This window comes from Antedon mediterranea, chromosome 6 (assembly GCF_964355755.1).
Source record: "Antedon mediterranea chromosome 6, ecAntMedi1.1, whole genome shotgun sequence".
Taxonomy (NCBI): domain Eukaryota; kingdom Metazoa; phylum Echinodermata; class Crinoidea; order Comatulida; family Antedonidae; genus Antedon; species Antedon mediterranea.
In genome coordinates this window covers 15,398,094-15,417,319 of record NC_092675.1, presented here as the reverse complement: position 1 = coordinate 15,417,319, position 19,226 = coordinate 15,398,094, and the positions used below count along the sequence as shown (strand labels likewise).

The 19,226-nt window shown below is 33.7% G+C and overlaps 1 protein-coding gene across 2 annotated transcripts in view; it reads left to right on the top strand.

Moving 5' to 3' along the window:
• Positions 1 to 19,226, top strand: part of LOC140051034 (uncharacterized) — a 53,558-nt gene that overhangs the window by 25,297 nt on the left and 9,035 nt on the right. For both annotated transcript variants that reach the window (XM_072096102.1, XM_072096103.1), the window contains exons 4-16: positions 3,224 to 3,336; positions 3,672 to 3,740; positions 5,425 to 5,565; positions 6,366 to 6,492; positions 8,105 to 8,222; positions 9,034 to 9,197; positions 10,757 to 10,868; positions 13,257 to 13,404; positions 13,650 to 13,742; positions 14,430 to 14,594; positions 14,712 to 14,886; positions 17,422 to 17,678; positions 18,047 to 18,235. In XM_072096102.1, the coding sequence (XP_071952203.1) occupies positions 3,224 to 3,336; positions 3,672 to 3,740; positions 5,425 to 5,565; positions 6,366 to 6,492; positions 8,105 to 8,222; positions 9,034 to 9,197; positions 10,757 to 10,868; positions 13,257 to 13,404; positions 13,650 to 13,742; positions 14,430 to 14,594; positions 14,712 to 14,886; positions 17,422 to 17,678; positions 18,047 to 18,235 (1,871 nt within the window). The remainder of the gene's footprint in view (positions 1 to 3,223; positions 3,337 to 3,671; positions 3,741 to 5,424; positions 5,566 to 6,365; positions 6,493 to 8,104; positions 8,223 to 9,033; positions 9,198 to 10,756; positions 10,869 to 13,256; positions 13,405 to 13,649; positions 13,743 to 14,429; positions 14,595 to 14,711; positions 14,887 to 17,421; positions 17,679 to 18,046; positions 18,236 to 19,226) is intronic.

The following is a 19,226-nucleotide window of genomic DNA, read 5'->3' as shown; positions in this document are numbered from 1 at the left end:
GCACAACATAATTGGTTTGATAATAAGCAATGACAAAAAGCATATATAAAAGGAAGGGTCGGTGGAGAAAATATTAAACTAGTAGACGACTTACTAAATTTTACAAAAGACAAAAATATACCTGGTGCAATGATTTTTCTTGATTTTGCTAAAGCTTTTGATTCCATAGACAGAAAGCTAATGTTTAAAACACTTGAGAAATTTGGCTTTGGCAAATCGTTCATAAAATGGATTAACTCAATTTATACAGATACATGATGTAAAGTGATAAACAATGGTTGGGTCTCCGAGAGCTTCAAAAAGAATTGCGGAATTAAGCAAGGGTGTCCACTGTCTGCCTCATTATTTATTTTAGTTGCCAAAATTATGTCAATAAATATAAGAGCGAATCCACTCCAGAAAGGCATCACACTACCAAGTGATAAAAATGCTTCAGATACAATTTTTAAGATTGACAGATAATACTGTAATTTTCACGCGTGATGGACTATTTTGTTGTTGAAATTCAAACATTCTGTGACATATCAGGCTTGAAATTAAATATAAAAAAAACAAAAGCAGATTTCTTGATTCCTCTCTGTATAATATTTTATGGACAAAAGAACCAATAATTCTTAGGAATATACGTTGGTTACAACGAAAAGTTGTGTGAAAAAAAAATTGAGACGATAAAACTGTTCATTTAAAAAAAACTTTACAGTTATGGAAAACAAGATACTTATAATCCTTCTTTGGAAAAATAATAATTAAAACTCTAGCTATCTAAACTCATTTACAATGCTATTATAATAAACATATCCACATATATCTTTCCTATTGTTGAAAAGGAAATTTATAATTTTCTATGGAGCGGAAATAGAGAAAAAATTTAAAGGACAACACTTAAATAAAAATGAAGACAGTGATCTCAACATGGTAGCATTAGTGAAGTCTCTAAAACTGAGCTGGTTCAAGCATTTGCTATGTCCAGATCCTGGGAAATGGAAATCCCGAGACATTATGTGTACCCAATAGATACAACTTAACCGAAGACCATATTTTTACAACGTATTAGGGATGTACATATGATTTCAGAACAATCGTGAGATTAAAGGATGTCATGCTCGCCGTACAACCGTCGCTGTAAATTGTCGTCACAGGTGCATGGCAAAATCTACTTAATGAGTCCAGATAAGCAAAGGAATGGGGTGAAATCAGATGTTACAGGCTCCCAGTACTTGTAGAGTGTATGAAATAGGTTGGTTGATGGAAGAACATAAGAAAGATGTTGAAATGTAAGAACTTCAACAACGCGTAAAACAGAATCATGAACAGATTGAACCACACCCACAACTGAGACAATACAAAAATATTGAAAAAGAAAGCACATGGCAAAAACGTATAAAAAGAATTGCTATGGATCAGAAAAAAACATATGTTTACAGTGTTGAATTGTACCTATTTTGTGTCCTAAAGCATAACAGTATACCGAATAATCTGTATACGTTATATACAGTGTAGCAAAATGAAATTACGAGACTCATCAAATTTTTAATTTCATGACATCATCAAAATGTAATATAAAGATAGCAATTTTAGAAGATAATCTATATATAAATTTACGTAAGGGCAAAATTGGTAATTCGCGCGTTATTTCTAGAATGTTTACTCGATGGTATATAAAGTTGGTTAGAATCTTGGTACTGATTTTAACCACCTGATGTAACCCTGTAAACTGTTTACAGCCTGTTTGGAAGGCATATTTTGCTTACTGGAGTAGGAGGATAAAGGAGTGGATATCAATGGAGAAAAATTTAATCATCTGAGGTTTGCAGATGACATTGTTGTCCTGGAAGAGCAAATTAGTGAAGTGGAGGATATGCTTAAAGACCTTGCAAATGCCAGCAAATGTTGTGGATTGAAAATGAATATGAAGGAAAAAAAAGTTATGGCAAATTTAAGGTACCTCATGGATCTGTGACTGTTACTGGCAATACAATTGATGAAGTTAATGAATATATCTATCTGGAGCAGAGATTTAGCCTGTAAGAAAAGAATCAGGAGATAAAGAGGAGAATAAGATTGGGCTGGTGCCAATATGGAAATCACATATAAAGACAAACAACAAATGAATGGGTGAGAAAACAAACAAGTCCCAGACATATGAGAAATATCAAATTAAGTAAGTGGAAGTGGGCTGGACATATCAGTAGGAGAACAGACAATAGATGGACTTCGTAAATGACATAATGGAGACCCATGGATTGGAGCAGAAATAGAGGAAGACAAAGAGTGAGATGGCGAGATGATAGACAAGTATTGGGGTACAGTGCAATGGCAGGGTGAAGCTAGAGATCGTTGGCAGATGGCAGAAACATGCTGAGGATTTCGTCCAGCAGTGGACTAACAATACCTGATGATGATGTTTTGAAATTTTAGATAACGGTACAAAAAATATGCAGAAAATAATGTAAACATATAAAAAAATTTTAAAGTGTAGTAGACAAAACAAATATACATTAAGAATACATTGGGTAGTACATATAAGCCTAGAGGCTAAAATTATTAATATTAAAGAGGATAAAAATAAGAAAATAACGAAAAAAATGTAATTGTTGTTTATGAAACATTGAATGAATAAAGGTGGTGGTTAACCACAAAAGATAAAAAAAAAATCTTTTTTTAGATAATAAAAATATACCAATTTGAATGCATTTTCCTCTAAAATAGTGATAAAAAAAAAGATCACGCATATACTTCAGTCAAATGCATGACAAATATGTGGTCACAAAAATGCGTGTTTCATTAAAAAACACTTTGACATGCGGGACCGTCCCACACGATGCAAGGTGGTTGTGAACTATGTTTCAGATGAAAAATACTTTAGTTTAGTGAGTTTTATATGTTTTATCCATACGTAATTACACTAGCATTAAGGATTAAAATGTAGACCGTGATCAGCCAGCACCCATATTCCGATTTCTCATCACAGAGGAAATTCCCCAGATGGTTATCACATGATCGATTCACAAAGACAACAATTTTGTCACCATTTATTTTCAAGTCTGGCTCAGGAAAAAAAATTCTGACCTTCATTTTCGTCAGTTTAGGGTCGGTCGGCATGGCCAACACAATATATATTTTTGTTGTCTTACGTTATAACTGCAGTGTATTTTCCAACCACATACTTTTTAAAATTCTATAATAATTACTACAGCACTGCTTGTATTTTCCTTTTTCGCAGATAAAAAGGCATTTTATGTGTGTCCTGACAGACTTCGTCTTCCTCTTATCTTTTACTATGCACATACTGCCACTGTCTATATAAACAAACTTATATTGGCAGGTCTCATCACAGTAAGTTCCTTTTTTTAATTAAGTAATATAAGCTGAGCATATTATTTGATTGCTGATAGGTTCAGACTGGCTTAAGCATTTATGAGTGGAAGCTATCAGCGATGAATGCAAACCTCCCATATGCAGATAACGGTCCATTTTTTCACAACCTAATTTAACTCTTTTGTCACAAATTTTTTTAGCCATGGAAAGCCTGAATCATTTGAGCATCAATTTTAGGCCTTACACAATTTATTATTTTTATATTATCCATAATTATCATATTTTATTTTTGATCTGTTGATTAAAATTGCCAACATAAGAAAATAGATAAATGTTTGTGTTTGTTTCCCAAGGAAAGAGTAGACATGGACTTTGAGACTTTATTTGAAACGGGTGTTGATGAAATGTCATGGGATGACACAGTAAGTTTTAATTTTGGTATTTTTCTAAACTTTTTGATTAAATAGAACTATATAAATATGTTTTGTAGTTAAGTTTAGTTAGTTCATTTTGCCATAGTTATTGTCTTGGCACTCAACATGTCTACCGTTACACAACGGAAGTGCGAAGTTTCTCGTTGCATATTTAATATGAGCTCTTATGTTTAATTCATTCTTTTCAACTACTCTCAGCCATCAAAATTAGGACTAAATGACCCAAGGAAAAATAATGAAACATACCTCAGCAAAACTCCACCCATTCCCAGGCTATTTTTTTAGCTTGAATGTGTGAATGGCTCTAGGCTAAGACGACAGGATCGTAGCCCCTATATTTGATAAAATGTTTGTTTGTAGCGTTTTGTTAGGTAGTCTGGGTCCTATTCTTAGCCTGTCAATTTGTTGAAGTCAATGATATTGACACACTATACTTTGGCCTGAGTGTTGACAAAGTGCGAGGCAGCGAGATATGTGCGGCACAGTAAATATTTGTCCGAGATATGCAAGGAATATAGTTTACAAATTTAAAAAAGTGAAAGACATATCTTAACATTTTACCAAGATTGAAATGTAATCCGTGGTCAGTAATTTAATTGGCGTAATTAGTAATTATAACAATGCCACAGGTAAGATTATTCAGACCAATATTATTTATTATATTAGTTCTAAGTGTAAAACTGCACATTACAAAGTTGTGGATGAGAGTTTGGTGTAAAGGTTATGTATCCAGCCTCACACAGTTGAGATCGCTGGTTCAATTCCCGCTGTGGTTTTTTTGTGTTATTTTTTTAAAAATATTTTTTTATATCTTTTTTTTTGTGGAGCTTGATCTTAGACCCTGACCCTTCAAAATTTAATCACAATTATATGATGAGTCATTGATCATTGTGGCTAAGTTTGGTGAGAATCAGATAAAAACTGTGGTCCCGAGGCAGTAAAATAGTTTTTTGTTAGCTGTGACCTTGACCTATGACATTTTCCCCTTAAAATCGAACTCGTTCGAGCTTTTGGGGCATAGATCATTCAGGCCAAATTTGGCCAGATTCGGATAAGAACTGTGGTCTCCAGGCTGTTCACAGACACGCACGCACACACACACGTCTTACACACCCAAACACAATTAAACATACAGGGATGAAAATATAACCTCCTTGGCGGAGGTAATAATAATAATAGAACGATAAGAATAGGAACCAATATTCCTTCCTGAAAACATTTGAGTATAACACCATAAAAATGTTAAATACATTTGCCAGAATACCAGGCCGGGATACTGGAGTCCACACTGTTTTTTAAATGATTTCGTCAGAGCTAGTGAAATTTCCACCATTAAGAGTATAAATGTCGCTTTTTATTTGAGTTGAGATGATAGCTTATCTACATACAATTAAGTACCCAGTAATATTGTTATTTGAGGGTACACTGAATTGATATCTGTGATGTTCGGAAACAACAAACTACTAAAACAGCTCTTTAACAGTAAACTTTTAATTAGATCACTCGATCGTATAAAGGTATAACAACAATGTGTTACATTATCCAAATCGTTCAGCTACCTGGATTTTTAGTTAGCTTTAGTTCACTATGAAAAACAAAAGTCATTTTGTAGTTTCTATAAATTTATTTATTTACAAATAAACTAAATTTAATGATATCTTATTTATTTTAGGAAAATTATAGGATGGGAGGAAGCTTCCAATGGCCATCCCTGAAGGATGTTGTGACGTACAGATTAAAAGTTCGCAAAATTATGCGCAAAGTTATTGAAGAAACACCGTTGAAACTACCCATTACTATGAAGAGTGTATGGGTAAGAAAAATGTTTCCTCATACTATTAACCCCTTTCTCATAGAACTTACTGTATACAAGGAATATACTATTACTATGCCGGTAGTTTTTTAATTCTGTTCTGCGGTACCATGTTTGTCGGAGAGAAAAGTATGGTATTTTCTGATAAAAATTGAACAATAGAACCCTACTGAGTGTGCCCAATTGATTCGCCCAATTAAACGATTTTCAGTGAAGTGACTAAAACTGGCCTTAAATGTCTAATATTATCAAGCTTTCTGGGGAGCCGCCTTCTGACCCCCCAAAAATAGGATATAGCTTTGAGCACATGGCCCACCCCCACCAATGCTTTTGGCCCCTCCTTTGGGAAAATCCTGGCCACCATGTCAGCATCAGCTAGACCTTCTCAAGACCAAGTAATATTATTAGGAATATTCACATAGATAGGCATTATGTGAGCAAGTTTCAGACAATTTACAATATTATATATTACATATGAATACTTATGTCCGTGTACTTTTTGAATTAGTTTTGAACATCTAAAATTACAGTATATCTCCAGATCACCTATCATCCTATATTATTTTTTATTGCATTGAAAATGCAATTGTCGGAAAACCAAAATAATTCACATAATAAAACCAACAATTGCAGAAATTTACAGTCATAAAAATATATTTTCCATTTTTCCTAAACCTATTGAAAATACCTTATTTAGCTTCAGTCACTTGGGGTAGAAACCTCGCATCTTCAAAGGGTTTATTAATAATTTCAATGACATAATCAAGTAAAAATATTTTTCAACCATTTTTTTTTATTAGTGGGCAGTGTTGTTGGGGATTGAACATGAAAGAGTACACATAGAAACATCATCAGTGTTGATACGACAATTGCCACTGGAGATGGTCACCACTCCAACGGGTTGGAAACATGCTCCAATCAATCATGGTACTTTACTTCAATATCAAGCATTATTTAAATCTAGATCAATATAGTAGTAACATCTTTATGAACAAAATCATTAACATTTTAGTACTGTTCTGAATTAGAATCTCAGAAACTCAAACAGAAACAAACATCAAGTCAACATTTGATCTATGAAATTTCTAGATTCCTTTACTCAATAATATTAAAAGTTGGTACATTTTAGAACTGATTTTTATCACCAACGAAATCCAGTTTACTATTAAAGTTAAGTTAGATAATTATTTATAATATCCAGGAATTATCTACTTTTTAGGATGTTTTCTGAATATTTATTTATTTATCCATACTAAAGCATACCTGCACATAATACAAGGATATTTATCCATTATCTATCTCTGTCTTCAATAATTTATTTTTAATTGCTGAAATGTGGTACACATATTGAGTAAAGCATCATGCGTCGAACAGAGAGACACAACTTAGATTTCAAAAATAGATTTCAATTGATATTTTATTTAAATATTTAATAAAATGAATAATTCAATGAGCAACATTTTTCAGGTTTGATTTTTGGTTATGAGTTGTGTAGCTAAATGAGATTAAACACAAGAAGGTCTATATTTTCTATGTTTTATGTTATTAATACAGTTTTTTCAAAAAACTAATTTAATTATGGTAACTAGAAAGCCACTCCGAGAGGGCATACCTCCGCCTACTGTAAAATTCTCCTACATAAGATTTCTCTGGTAAAAAAAAAATATATATATATTTGTGTGTGTCTTAATGCTGTTTGTGATTTAGGCTAATTTCATTACAAGCATGTGTATGCGACTTTGGTGTAATGGTTATGTAACAAGCCTTTCAATTAACAATAGCTTCAGTTGACTAACAATAGAACAGCAACGAGAAAATCAAACGAGTGAATTTGAAAAGAAATAGGTATTTTAAACTACTCGCATCAAAAAATGTGCACATTAAATCAAATTATGTTTTAAAATTACAAATCACAAATTATAACTCTTGCCTCTTGTTAAAAAATTAAGTTTTTTGGACAAGTAGTTCTCGAGAAAATGCAATTTCAGTTTACTTGTTACTTTAAGACTGCTCGCCGGCTTTTGAAAAATTCTGTCCTATCTTTTAACACTAGCAGGTCTAAAAAAGTATACTAAAAAGTGGTCCAGAATTGGGGCTGTGGTCCCAAATGGTCCCAAAATTTAATGGAATGGTCCTTGACCACATATCTATCTGTCTATTCATTTTGGTAAAGATCTTGTAATTACCTTTTGAGTAATCCTGCTAACAAACAAACAAACAAACAAACACACGCTACCGATTACATATACCTCCTTGGCGGAGGTAAATTAATAAGTTGGCAACATAACAATTATTGTAAGCTTTTAAACTACTGTATTAAACTAATGCATACATTTTTAGAAACCTCATTTTATAAGTGTAAATTCTACTTTAAAACTAATTACTGGCCATATGCACAAATATATTTTAAAATCATTATAGGATTACATGAATTTTAATGATGAATAATCGCTCCAAATTCCTGTGTTTTGTTTCAATGGTCTCGAAAGTATACATCCTTTACAGTAATTTGAAATGTATTATGTGTAATTTTCTTTAGGTATGGGTGCTGGAAAAAATGAATTAATTACTACAAAGGCAACAGAAGTGACTTTAGGAAAACCATTTGATTTTCCTGCATTTGGATGGGATAATGAATATCCCACATTGAGTATCAAGTAGGTTGACCCTTTCACATACAGTTGTGGCATTATTGCCATTGCAAACCCAGTCATACAAATCAATTGGAGGAGTTTGATGTTTTTTTGGGCAAAAAGGGTGACAAATATCAATATGGTGATTGTTTCTAAAACATGGTACATACATTCCCAATCCAATTTGTAAAGAAGATATTTGATTTTGATATGATTTATTTTCAATTCAAATTCACATTTATTTTACTTATCCTTTATAAATATAGTTTCATAGCATAAATGATGGCAAGGATCCTGCATAGAGAAGTTTACACTTCTGTTTTTGCAGGACCCTTTTACATAAAAACATAAAACAATAAACACAACATAATAGATACAAAAAAAAAACATTTCCTATATACATTTTAGAGTTTTTCATCATCAAAAAGCGATAGTGTTTTTCTAACATGATTATTTACACACACACCAACACAACGCATAATATATGCATATATATTTTATGAGTGAAGCATTTTAAGTTCTGTAATTCAATAAATTGTCTCTTTTTACGTATTTTTGGAGTATTTTATAATTTTTGTTAACAATATCTATTTTGATACCAAGAAGATAATAAATACAGATAAAATAAAACCCCACAATAATTTAGTGTGTACCAGGGATAGCCCTCTAAATCCTCAAAAGAGGATTTCATTTTACATCTCCCTGCTTTAAACAATGGAAAAATTCCCATAGAATATCTTCTAAAGTCATGTTTGCCCCTCCCCCAGCTACTATGTTAACATTATTTTTGCCCTGTTACAATTTAACTTTAGTAATTTTGTTCATTTTTACTTAGAGTGCCATCATTTAAGGCAACCAAGTATCTTATTACAAATAAAGAGTTTTTAGAATTTGTTGAAGATGGTGGATATAAAAGAAAAGAATTCTGGTCAGAAGAAGGTTGGAAATGGAGGTGCTTCAGAAATGCAAAGCATCCATCATTTTGGGTCTGTTCATCAGGTAATTATAGTTACTTGAGTGAGATGATGGATTTTGGAATTTTAAATAATGACTTGGTAAAAACCTCTGGTTTCCATATAATTATTGAAATGCTTGCTACAGTATTTGTAAAAGTCAATTTTTTTGGACTAAATAAGATGAGGAATATAACATTTAAAGAGTGAGTGGCCGAGCGGTTAAGACAGTGGAACCGTAATCCAGCCATAACATTGGCAAGGAATCGAGGCTCACTCGCTCCATGGTTCTAATGGTAGAAGGAGTCTTCTCGGATAAGGACAATAAACCGTGGTCCAGTGTACACACATTGCTCGTGTGGACTTTAAAGAACATAGTACGAGGAATTACCTCGGTGTACTTAGAGTTCACAGTGTCATGGACAGATGAGAGAGCGCCTTATAGTGGCTGCACTGACATGATATGACCCTTAGGGGAAAAGCATGTAGTGTAACATCTGAGTCCACCACACATAAAGACTATTTGTATTATGTGCTATACAAATTTAAAACCACTAACCATGTTTATTGTCCATGCCGGGTGTGGTGTGGAGGGGGGTGCATTTGTTGTAATATGGTAAAATTTCATAATAAAATAATTTTCCCTACATATGAACAAATACAACGTAATTAATTGTACTTTGTGTTATAATACAATAATCAATATTGTGTGTATAAAATATATGTTAGGGTCGTTTTTTTAGAGGGTGGCAGTTGAATATTCAAAATGTTGTTTTATGGTGGAGAAGCGTTTATTCGTTTAAATTCGGTAGGCCTGATAAAACACCACACAATGATATCTGTGCGGCGTTTCAGCCTAAGAATATTTTAAATGGCTTGTAACATGGTCGAAAGGCCTGGGTCTCAATGACGTGGTACACCTGCAGATAGCGTGCAACCTGTTCAAACCTGCCAGCAACTCAACAACTCGGCTACCATTCGGCTATTGTGGTTTCACGACAGTTCTCCCGGTAATATATATTTACCCGATTTCTGCCATAATTTTACAATTTCCCCCATAATATACTTCAATGATTTTAAATATATTTGATTTGTTCGTTATTTTTTGCAGTATAATTTCATTTTGCTTAAACCTCGCGCATGACCCGTGAAAACATATGTATGTCGGTGAATACATCAACCCAGAAATCACTTATATACTGCGGACGGTTGAAAATCTACTGATGAAATCCGAAAAAATTTTTCAAACACTTTATAATATCTTTCTAAGAGAAAAATATGAAACAATATCGTAATAATGAACACTAATGTTATCAAATCTACATTTCGCGCTACATCTTAGATAGATAAGGTAGATAAAAGTTTTTCCATTGTGCTCGCCTATGTCAGAATTGAGCATAATTCATATATAAACAATTTGATATAAATGCATAAAATAACATCTGCATGCTTGAAAATAAAATAATATAATAATACTGTACAGTAAAATATTCCTCTAGGACAAGCATCAAACAAATAAAACTCTTGGCTTAATATCCTAAAAAAAGAACGAAAGACACAATTCTTTAATTTATTCCTTTATATACTTATTTCTGTATCTTAAAGGTTGTAAATCAGGCTGTGGTGGCACACTTCAAGGATTTACTCACTGTCAAGCTTCTAACATACAACACAATGGAAATGGTCTTAACGGAAATGGCCACTCCAATGGATATGGGTAATTGCTAACAGTTACTCCATTACAAAAACTGCACTTAATAAGTACAAAATGGGAGTGTAATTGTTTGTACTTTATACTATTAATTACATTGAGAATACTTGCAAAGTAATTCTCGGGATGGGACTCTTGACAATGTTGACATTAAAATGCATAAAACAAGATGAAGTGTATTCTCACTTTATTATGCTTTTTTGAAAAAAGTGTCTCATTCATTCTCCTTAATTTTTGTATTGATTAATTTACTTTGAAAGTGGGAAGGATTTTAAATAAAATATGGATTATGGTACCGTATTTTGACAAGCCGTCACAATCGCTCATATAGACTAGGCACAAAACTGGATAAAGTCCTCTAAAAATCGACGCAAGCGGCAAGTCATGCTCAAAGTTGGCAACACATTTTTTTAGGTTAATTTGAGTATGCTGAATGCAAAAATGGCTGTTGCCAAAAATATTATTTTGACCGAAATCTCTTATATACTGCGGACGGTTGAAAATCTACCAATGAAATCAGAAATCTTGTTTTCAAACACTTTATAATATCTTCCTAAGAGAAAGCCTAGTTTGAAGGCGGTTTTCAAAATGGCCGCATGGCACTTGTATCTCGGTAACTACTTATTGTTGAGATTTAACTTTTATCTCAAATTGTTGGTAACATACATGTTTCTATTAGTAGTTTCTCTACAAATGACTGGAAGTGCATTCAATTTTGGTAATTTGACCTTTGAACTATATCATATCTCATATAACCTTTAGTCATATAGACTTGAAAAAACGTTTATTGACTTTAATGAACATAATTGTCATGTTATTCCGAGAAATTTACTTTCTGTATTCAACAATAAGATCCATTTGGATCTGCTAAATCGGGGAAGAGTACAATTTTTCCATTGCTAAATTAAGGTCTTGGGGCTGTTATTGAAATTGTATATTAATACACATAATGGTCTTTTTGGTGGAGTACAGTCCTAGTTGTTCGAGCTCCTCCAGAAAAACATTGGCAATGACCGGGGATAAAGGAGAGCCCATAGCCACGCCACTTGAAGTTGGTAGATGATCGACATAGTAGAAGTAACTCATGGATTTCATCTGCAGAGATTGCGGTTTTATGTTTAGAGTCAGGCTGCAGTCGATTTTTGACTATAGGACAGGCTTCCCTGACTGGAACATTAGTACATAAAGACTTAATGTCGAAGCTGATCAGCTTGTCTGTTGGTCCCAGGTAAACGTCCTTGATGATTTCCACGAAATGCTGAGAATTCTTCACATGATGACCTGTTAGTCCTACCAGTGGATATAGTATTTTGGCTAGATGTTTTGCCAGATTTTAAGTTGGCGAGCCTTTAGAAGAGACAGTAGGACGTAGTGGTATGTCCAGCTTATGTATCTTAGGTTGCCCAAAAAGTCTGTGACAAGTTGTTGCTGATATTCGAAGTTGGTGGTAGATAGACTTGAATAGAACTTCAGAGCGATACAGTTGTAGAAGTTCGGCTGTGATCTTCCTCTCAATAGATTGAGTTGGATCTTTCTTGATTTTTCTATACGTAGAAGGGTTCAAGAGCTGCATGATCTTCTCGTTGTACTCTTTAACGTTCATGATGAGCCTTACCATTGTCTGCTGGTAGGATGTGGATCGTTGAGTCTGCCCGGAGAGTTCTTAGAGCATCTCGTCCTTACTTGGTGATATTGGATTTCAGATTAGTGTCCTGACGTAACAGTTGAGAGACTGCATACGGATGACGAAGTTTAATTCCAGCACGTTTACCCATTGGTTTAGAACTATGTTTACGGTATTGCTGATTTATTGCTGACTTACCATTATAATTGTGTATGTACCATTTAAATTTAGTATCTACAATTAGTGGTTATAGAGATACAAGTGCCAAGGTAGCCATTTTGAAAAACACCCTCAAACTAAGCTTTTGGTCAAATAATATTTTTGGCAACAGCCATTTTCGTATTCAGCATACTGAAATTAACCTAAAAAAACGTGTTGCCAACTTTGAGCATGACTTCTGCTTGCATCAATATTTTTAATTTTTAAATATTTTGGAAGCCAATTGGCCAATGGCAAATCAATCAAACGTGTAATGGCAGGGTATAATCCTATCGCATCCAAACCATTTAGTTTGATCCAGCGATGCGTGGTGTCCTGTTGTTTGATGCAATAGAAAAAAATGAGGAATTGAGAACATTTTACTGTAAAATTGTTATGCATACTAGCGCATTATGATACTGCATTCAGGTAATAAAGATTCATAACATTCAACCTTGACCTGAAGTATGCCCACAAAATATGATAGATTAGATACAGCAAGAAGAATAAAGAAAATAAGAATGTACAAATAATATATTGTTGTTGTTGCTTTGTTTGGCATATTTTAAAAGGTATCGTACAATGACTGAGGTAATCTGTTTACCTGGAGATTGGCCAGTAGATGTGAACTACTTGGAAGCAAAGGCATACTGTGCATGGAAAGGGCCAGAATTTCGTCTTCCAAGTGAAGCTGAAATGTATGTAATGAGAGGAGCACAGGTTAGTATGATTTATAACATTAGAGAAACCGTCAGATGCAGATCCACGCGCCCATCCAGCAAGCAATTTTGGTAGTTTCAATTGGATGAGAACATAATTCTTAATTTTTTATTTCCCATAATACTCATTTGTGTTGATCATGACATACAAAATCAATGACTGGACGGTCCGACCCAATTGAGTTAGCCAATAGTCCAAACAATATGCCACATAAATATATATTTTGTTATTAATCTATTTTGTAGATATCTGCGGATGCTGGTGTTTCTTGTGATCCTGTATTTTGTAATGACTTCAGAGAGAAATACAACTCAGATATGATTTTCAACTCATCTAGCGTAAGAAAACCTACTAATAATTTGATAAATAGAAACGTTTTATTTGTTGAAATGTATCTATTGTACGGTAGTTAATTAGGATAGCCATTCATTATACAGTTTTTTTCTGCTGCACACATCCATACATATGGCATATAAAAATGGCCACAATTGTACTGAGAATGTTTTTTGAGTGAGTGACTGAGCGGTTAAGACAGTGGAACCACAATTACGTAGCCATAACGGCAAGGGTTCGAGGCTCACATGCTATATGGTTTTGAACAGGTCTTCTCGGATAAGGAATGTAAACCGTAGGTCCAGTGAGTGTACACATCTAGCTAATGTGCACTCTAAAGAACCTAGTACATCTTTTGAGATGAGTAGGGGGTTACCCTGGTGTACTATCACACACACAGCCACTGATCATAACTGGCCTCTCTGAGAGACCAGTCTTTGACTGAAGAGGTTACCCAGGATAAATAAATAACCAATTAATAAAAAAAAAAGATATATATATACATAAATCAAAATGAAAATTACTGAAAAAATGACAATGCTGCGGGTATCAGTGGCTGGATCTCAATGGAGATAGAGGGAAGAAGCCCTGACGTTATTAATATATTCTCTTAAAATGGGTTCCTAAACTTTCAAACAGGTGTTTCATTCTAAATTGTGTTTAGTTTGTAGTTTTCTCTTTCTTTGTTGTAGCCTGTGAATATGTTTACAGCTAGTGATTCAGGGTTTCATGACACCTTTGGAAATGCCTGGGGGTGGACTGAAGACAACTTCAATGGTTATCCTGGCTTCCAAACACACCCGTATTATGATGACTTTTCAGATCCATCTTTTGATGGATTTCATAATATTATAGTAGTATGTATCATCTTCTTTTATCTAATTTAAATTTATTCATTAATTAAATGCAAATATTGTACCATATATATTTTGAGTATTTTTATCTGCACAATCAATTTATGTATTGTATTATAGGGTGGCTCTTGGGCATCAACAGGCCAGCAAGCTTCCTGGTTCAACCGTGCTAGTTTTCGAAGGCACTTTTTCCAACACGTTGGATTCCGACTGGTATCCAGTATAAATACTTCAGACATTCCACCTATCCGTGTAATTAGCTCTAAAGTTCACATCCTCTCTGTAGGCTCAAAAGGTACAGTAGATATATTCACTCATACAAATAACTATTAAAAGAGATAAAGTAGTGTTTGCGATTGGCTACTCACTTGAACAATAATATTCATATTTCAGTATTTTAGAAATTTAACTATCTACTGTAAGTTGCACATGCACTCTGTTATGTTCAGCGACACAATGGTTACATACGTATACATGGGTACAGAGGCGGATCCGGGGGTGGGGGGGGGGGGACGTACCATCCAAACGCCGCCCCCCCCCCCCCCCCTATAAATCTGGAGAAAAAAAAGTTATCCTACCATAAGGGGAAAAAAATGGGGAAAAAAGAGTAAAGTACTTTCACTTTTGGTTAAAACACATTCAGCGCCGTGCTAATTTACTTATTATTAGAGGTCACCATTGCCGTGGCTGTCTGTAAATTTCTAAGAGTTGCGAAATGAATAGCCTATTTTCACCTGAAATGCATTTTGGTCCCTGGATGTAACATGATATTGACGCGTGTATCGTACCCATACTCGGAGCACGAATGGTTCATACAAAGGACACCGCCATACAACCGCGTAAGCCTACCCATTGTTTAGATCGCTGGCAGTCAGCAAGCGAAGTGTATATACGTCAAAATTGGCACGGCGTGGTTACCTACAGATCATCATTATAGAGGATAATAATGTTAATAATATTAATAGTACCTACACTAACTGTGGTAACTGTGTACTGTGGTAGTATACATTAGCAACCGATTTTTTTTTCCTAGGCCCCCACTGTATCAATACCTATTTATATTTATATACTTAATTTCTTCAACAAATTGATGTAAATAAATATTGAGCTATAATACTAAGCATTAAATTTGCGCTTTTTTCGGGGCTTCCCCTAGATGTACTTTCGCATTGAACTTGAACTTGAACGCAACGCAATCAAAACTATAAATACTGAGTGAATGAAATCGGCAACAAAATGTTATATCGTCCTGTATTTGGTCACGTGTGTTTATTAGAGGGAAAAGTATGATCGTTTTGCCCATTGGTAGCATGCTACATATGAGAGTGTCTTTTCTTGCAAATTAGAGGTGCCATTTATCATGAATTTTATGTGCGAGTACCATTTTTCCGGCCATCTGGGGCGTCATTTAATAACAGGTCCTGTCGACGGCCCTCAGGCATCTTTTTCCGCCATGTACGTGCAAACGCTGACTTGTGCGAAACGCCCTGTTGTGACACTTTTACTCAAAATAGGCCTATAGGGAAAATGTCACCCTTTAATAGCCTAGTACCTCAGTTTTCATATTTAAAATATCAATTTTTAATACATTTATTTAACGTGAGAGTGCCATTCCGACCATCTAGAGGTGTTACATTTTCAAAATCGCCTCAACTCAGCCCCAACCATGGTGGGGCTGAGTTCGTGCCGTTTCGCGAAATCCCGGATCCGCCCCTGCATGGGTAGATGTACTTCAACCCGTTTCTTTGCGTGATGCTGAAAGTGTTTGAAGGCTAAAAAAAACATACAGTAATTTGATTGAGGCTAGCTTCCTTGCAAACAATCACGCGTTGTAGGATCTTATGCGGAGATAAATTCATTATCTATATTAATTTCCAAATTGAACAAAGCGCTTCACAATGATTAGGTGTACAATTTTGATTTACAATTTTTAGATATAAAAGTACAGATCTCAATTAATTAAAATTATATATATGAAATAAATATATATATACTATAACAAATACTATTCTCAGATATTTAAAATTACTTAGGAAATAAGAGTTATATTATGCAGCCAGAAATGGCCATAGAACATGTTCTTCGCTGTGAAAACCTAGCTTAAGGTGTTCATGACAATGTATATGTATAAATATCAGCCAACACTCACAGATGTCTTTTTAAAAGCACCACAGTGTTTGTTTTTGTAATACTAAAAACAGAGTAATTCAGGCTAGGTTTTAATAACATTAATGTTTAAAAAAATTAAATGAACAGGGTGAGGGAACCGTTTTTCTTAAATCAGGACAACACTCGCAGATGTTTTAGAAGAAGAAACTATAATCTATAGTAACAAATTGGCACACATGGAACACAATGCTGTAGAATATGAAGAAACCAATTTTTATAGCATTGTGTTCTATGGTTCCAAATTGGCACATTTGAGAAAGTGAAAATTATATGTTTAATTAAAAACTATTAGTCAGATGTTTTGCCTTACCTAATTTTATTTTTTACATTTAGAAGGAATATTATAATATATTTTATTATTGGTTATATTAAAAAATGCATTTAAAAGTACTGTATATTATGGCTTAAATATTAAAAAAAAATAATATAATCACTTTTTAAAAAAATATTTTAAACTTACAAGTTCACGTTTTTAGAAATAACAGCTGATTATTGAAGAAAGAAGATGATGTATTTTATTTCATGTCATATTTTCATATATAATCAAGTGAGATCATGAATGATAAAAGATGTTGAATCAACAATTGTAGTATAAGATAAATTAATACTTAATTTAGTGATAGTGTATTTACATATGAAAAAATATTTTTATTTACTATAGAAAACATGTGCTTATTACCATACACACACAAGAACATGTTTGTGCCAACTGCTAACAAACAGATTTTAAATGATACTGCTGGAAACTTGAACAAAATGCTATATAAGCAATATGGTGTCATCAGCAACAATTACTATGGTAACCTTGCAGAGTTTGTTGATGGAACAATGCATGATAATAATCCACTGCAATCAGCACTCGTTCTTGGATGTGCCACTGGAAGATTAGCATTTCATCTTTCTCGTACATTTTCAAAAGTAAAGTTTCCTCTTTTTAAAGACTTTTTCAAAGACCTCTTCACACAGTTACATTTAATTGTCTTGTGTTGTTTTTAGCCAAAATGACATATACTATTTAAATAAAGTACTGTATAGACATCAATAAATAATGTATATTGTATATTGGGTAAGGTTTTACTCTTACAAAAATGCACTAGGTTTTTATAGTGCACACAAGCCACACATGACCAGTGTGGCTTGTTTATCGTCCTGCAGTTGCTAGTTCACTAAACAACAAAGTTATTATAAAATTCAAATTCGATAATTTAAGACCCGATGAGCATCCATTATAATTCCTCTTACTTGTCTGGTATTAGTTTTTTCTCTCTCTTCCTCTTTCTCCCCAGGTAACTGGTATTGATTACAGTAGTCGATTTCTGGAAGCTGCCATTGCATTAAAAAGAGATGGTACTTTTGAATATTCTGATAATACACACACTAAGGATAATAGTTCAAAAACATTTGATGACTCGTGGAGTAAAAAAAAAGTGGTAGTTCCATTTGATATTGACAGAAGTAGGGTTTTATTTAAACAGGTAATTTATATCACAATTTGAAATGACTATTGTTTAATTTAAAATATAAACCTTTGCAACAATAGTGATATTAACCCTATTCAAACAGCTTAAAATTTGGCTCAGTCCTCTATTGACAACTTTATGTGAACAAATTTTCACAGCTATTCATGATTCTTGCAATTCCAGTACAACTAAAAATAATACTAGGTCAAGAAAGACAGTAAACTGGTGGAATAGCAACTGCACAATTGCCAGGGACAGACAACGTTTTTGGTTTGGTATATGGAAAGACTGGGAGGCCTAGGTCCGGCCAGATATTTTCATGTTATAAACTTGCCAAAAAACACTATAGACTCGTTTGTAGATTGTCCGTTAATAATGTTGCTAACAAAAATTACACACTTTGAGGTTATATAGAGTAAAAAAAAAAAAAAAATATGGAACGCAATTAATAATGCTAAGGGTAAAAGGAATTCTAATCCCAATGAAATATCTATTCAATCATTAACCGACTTCTACAAGTCTAAGTTTGCTCCTAACACCTCTGTATCCCCTTTTTGTCAATGATAAATCCAATCAGTTGAGACTTGAAATATTCAATTATATGTATTTTAGATGTGAGGATGTACAAAGGCAAATTAATTATCTTAATAAGAGAACTGCTCCAGGCATTATGGCTGAACATCTGATGCATAGCCTCCATACTAAGTTACCAGATGTTCTGGCCTTTGTGTTCAATACCTGTATTAAATTTAGGATTATTCCCAACATTTTTGGAAAATTCTAAAGAAACCTAATACCAAACAACTACAGACCAATAATTGTTTCTAATACTGTATCCTGTCAAGAATATTTGAACTAGGTTTTAACGAATCATGTATGGGTGTTAACTTGACCTGCTACAATATGGGTTTGCTAGTCGTCGTAGTACCACCATGCTGGCTTGTACAGTCAATGCTACTACTGTAAAAATAGAGGTTCAGTAGTTTATACTTGTTCCTTGAATGCT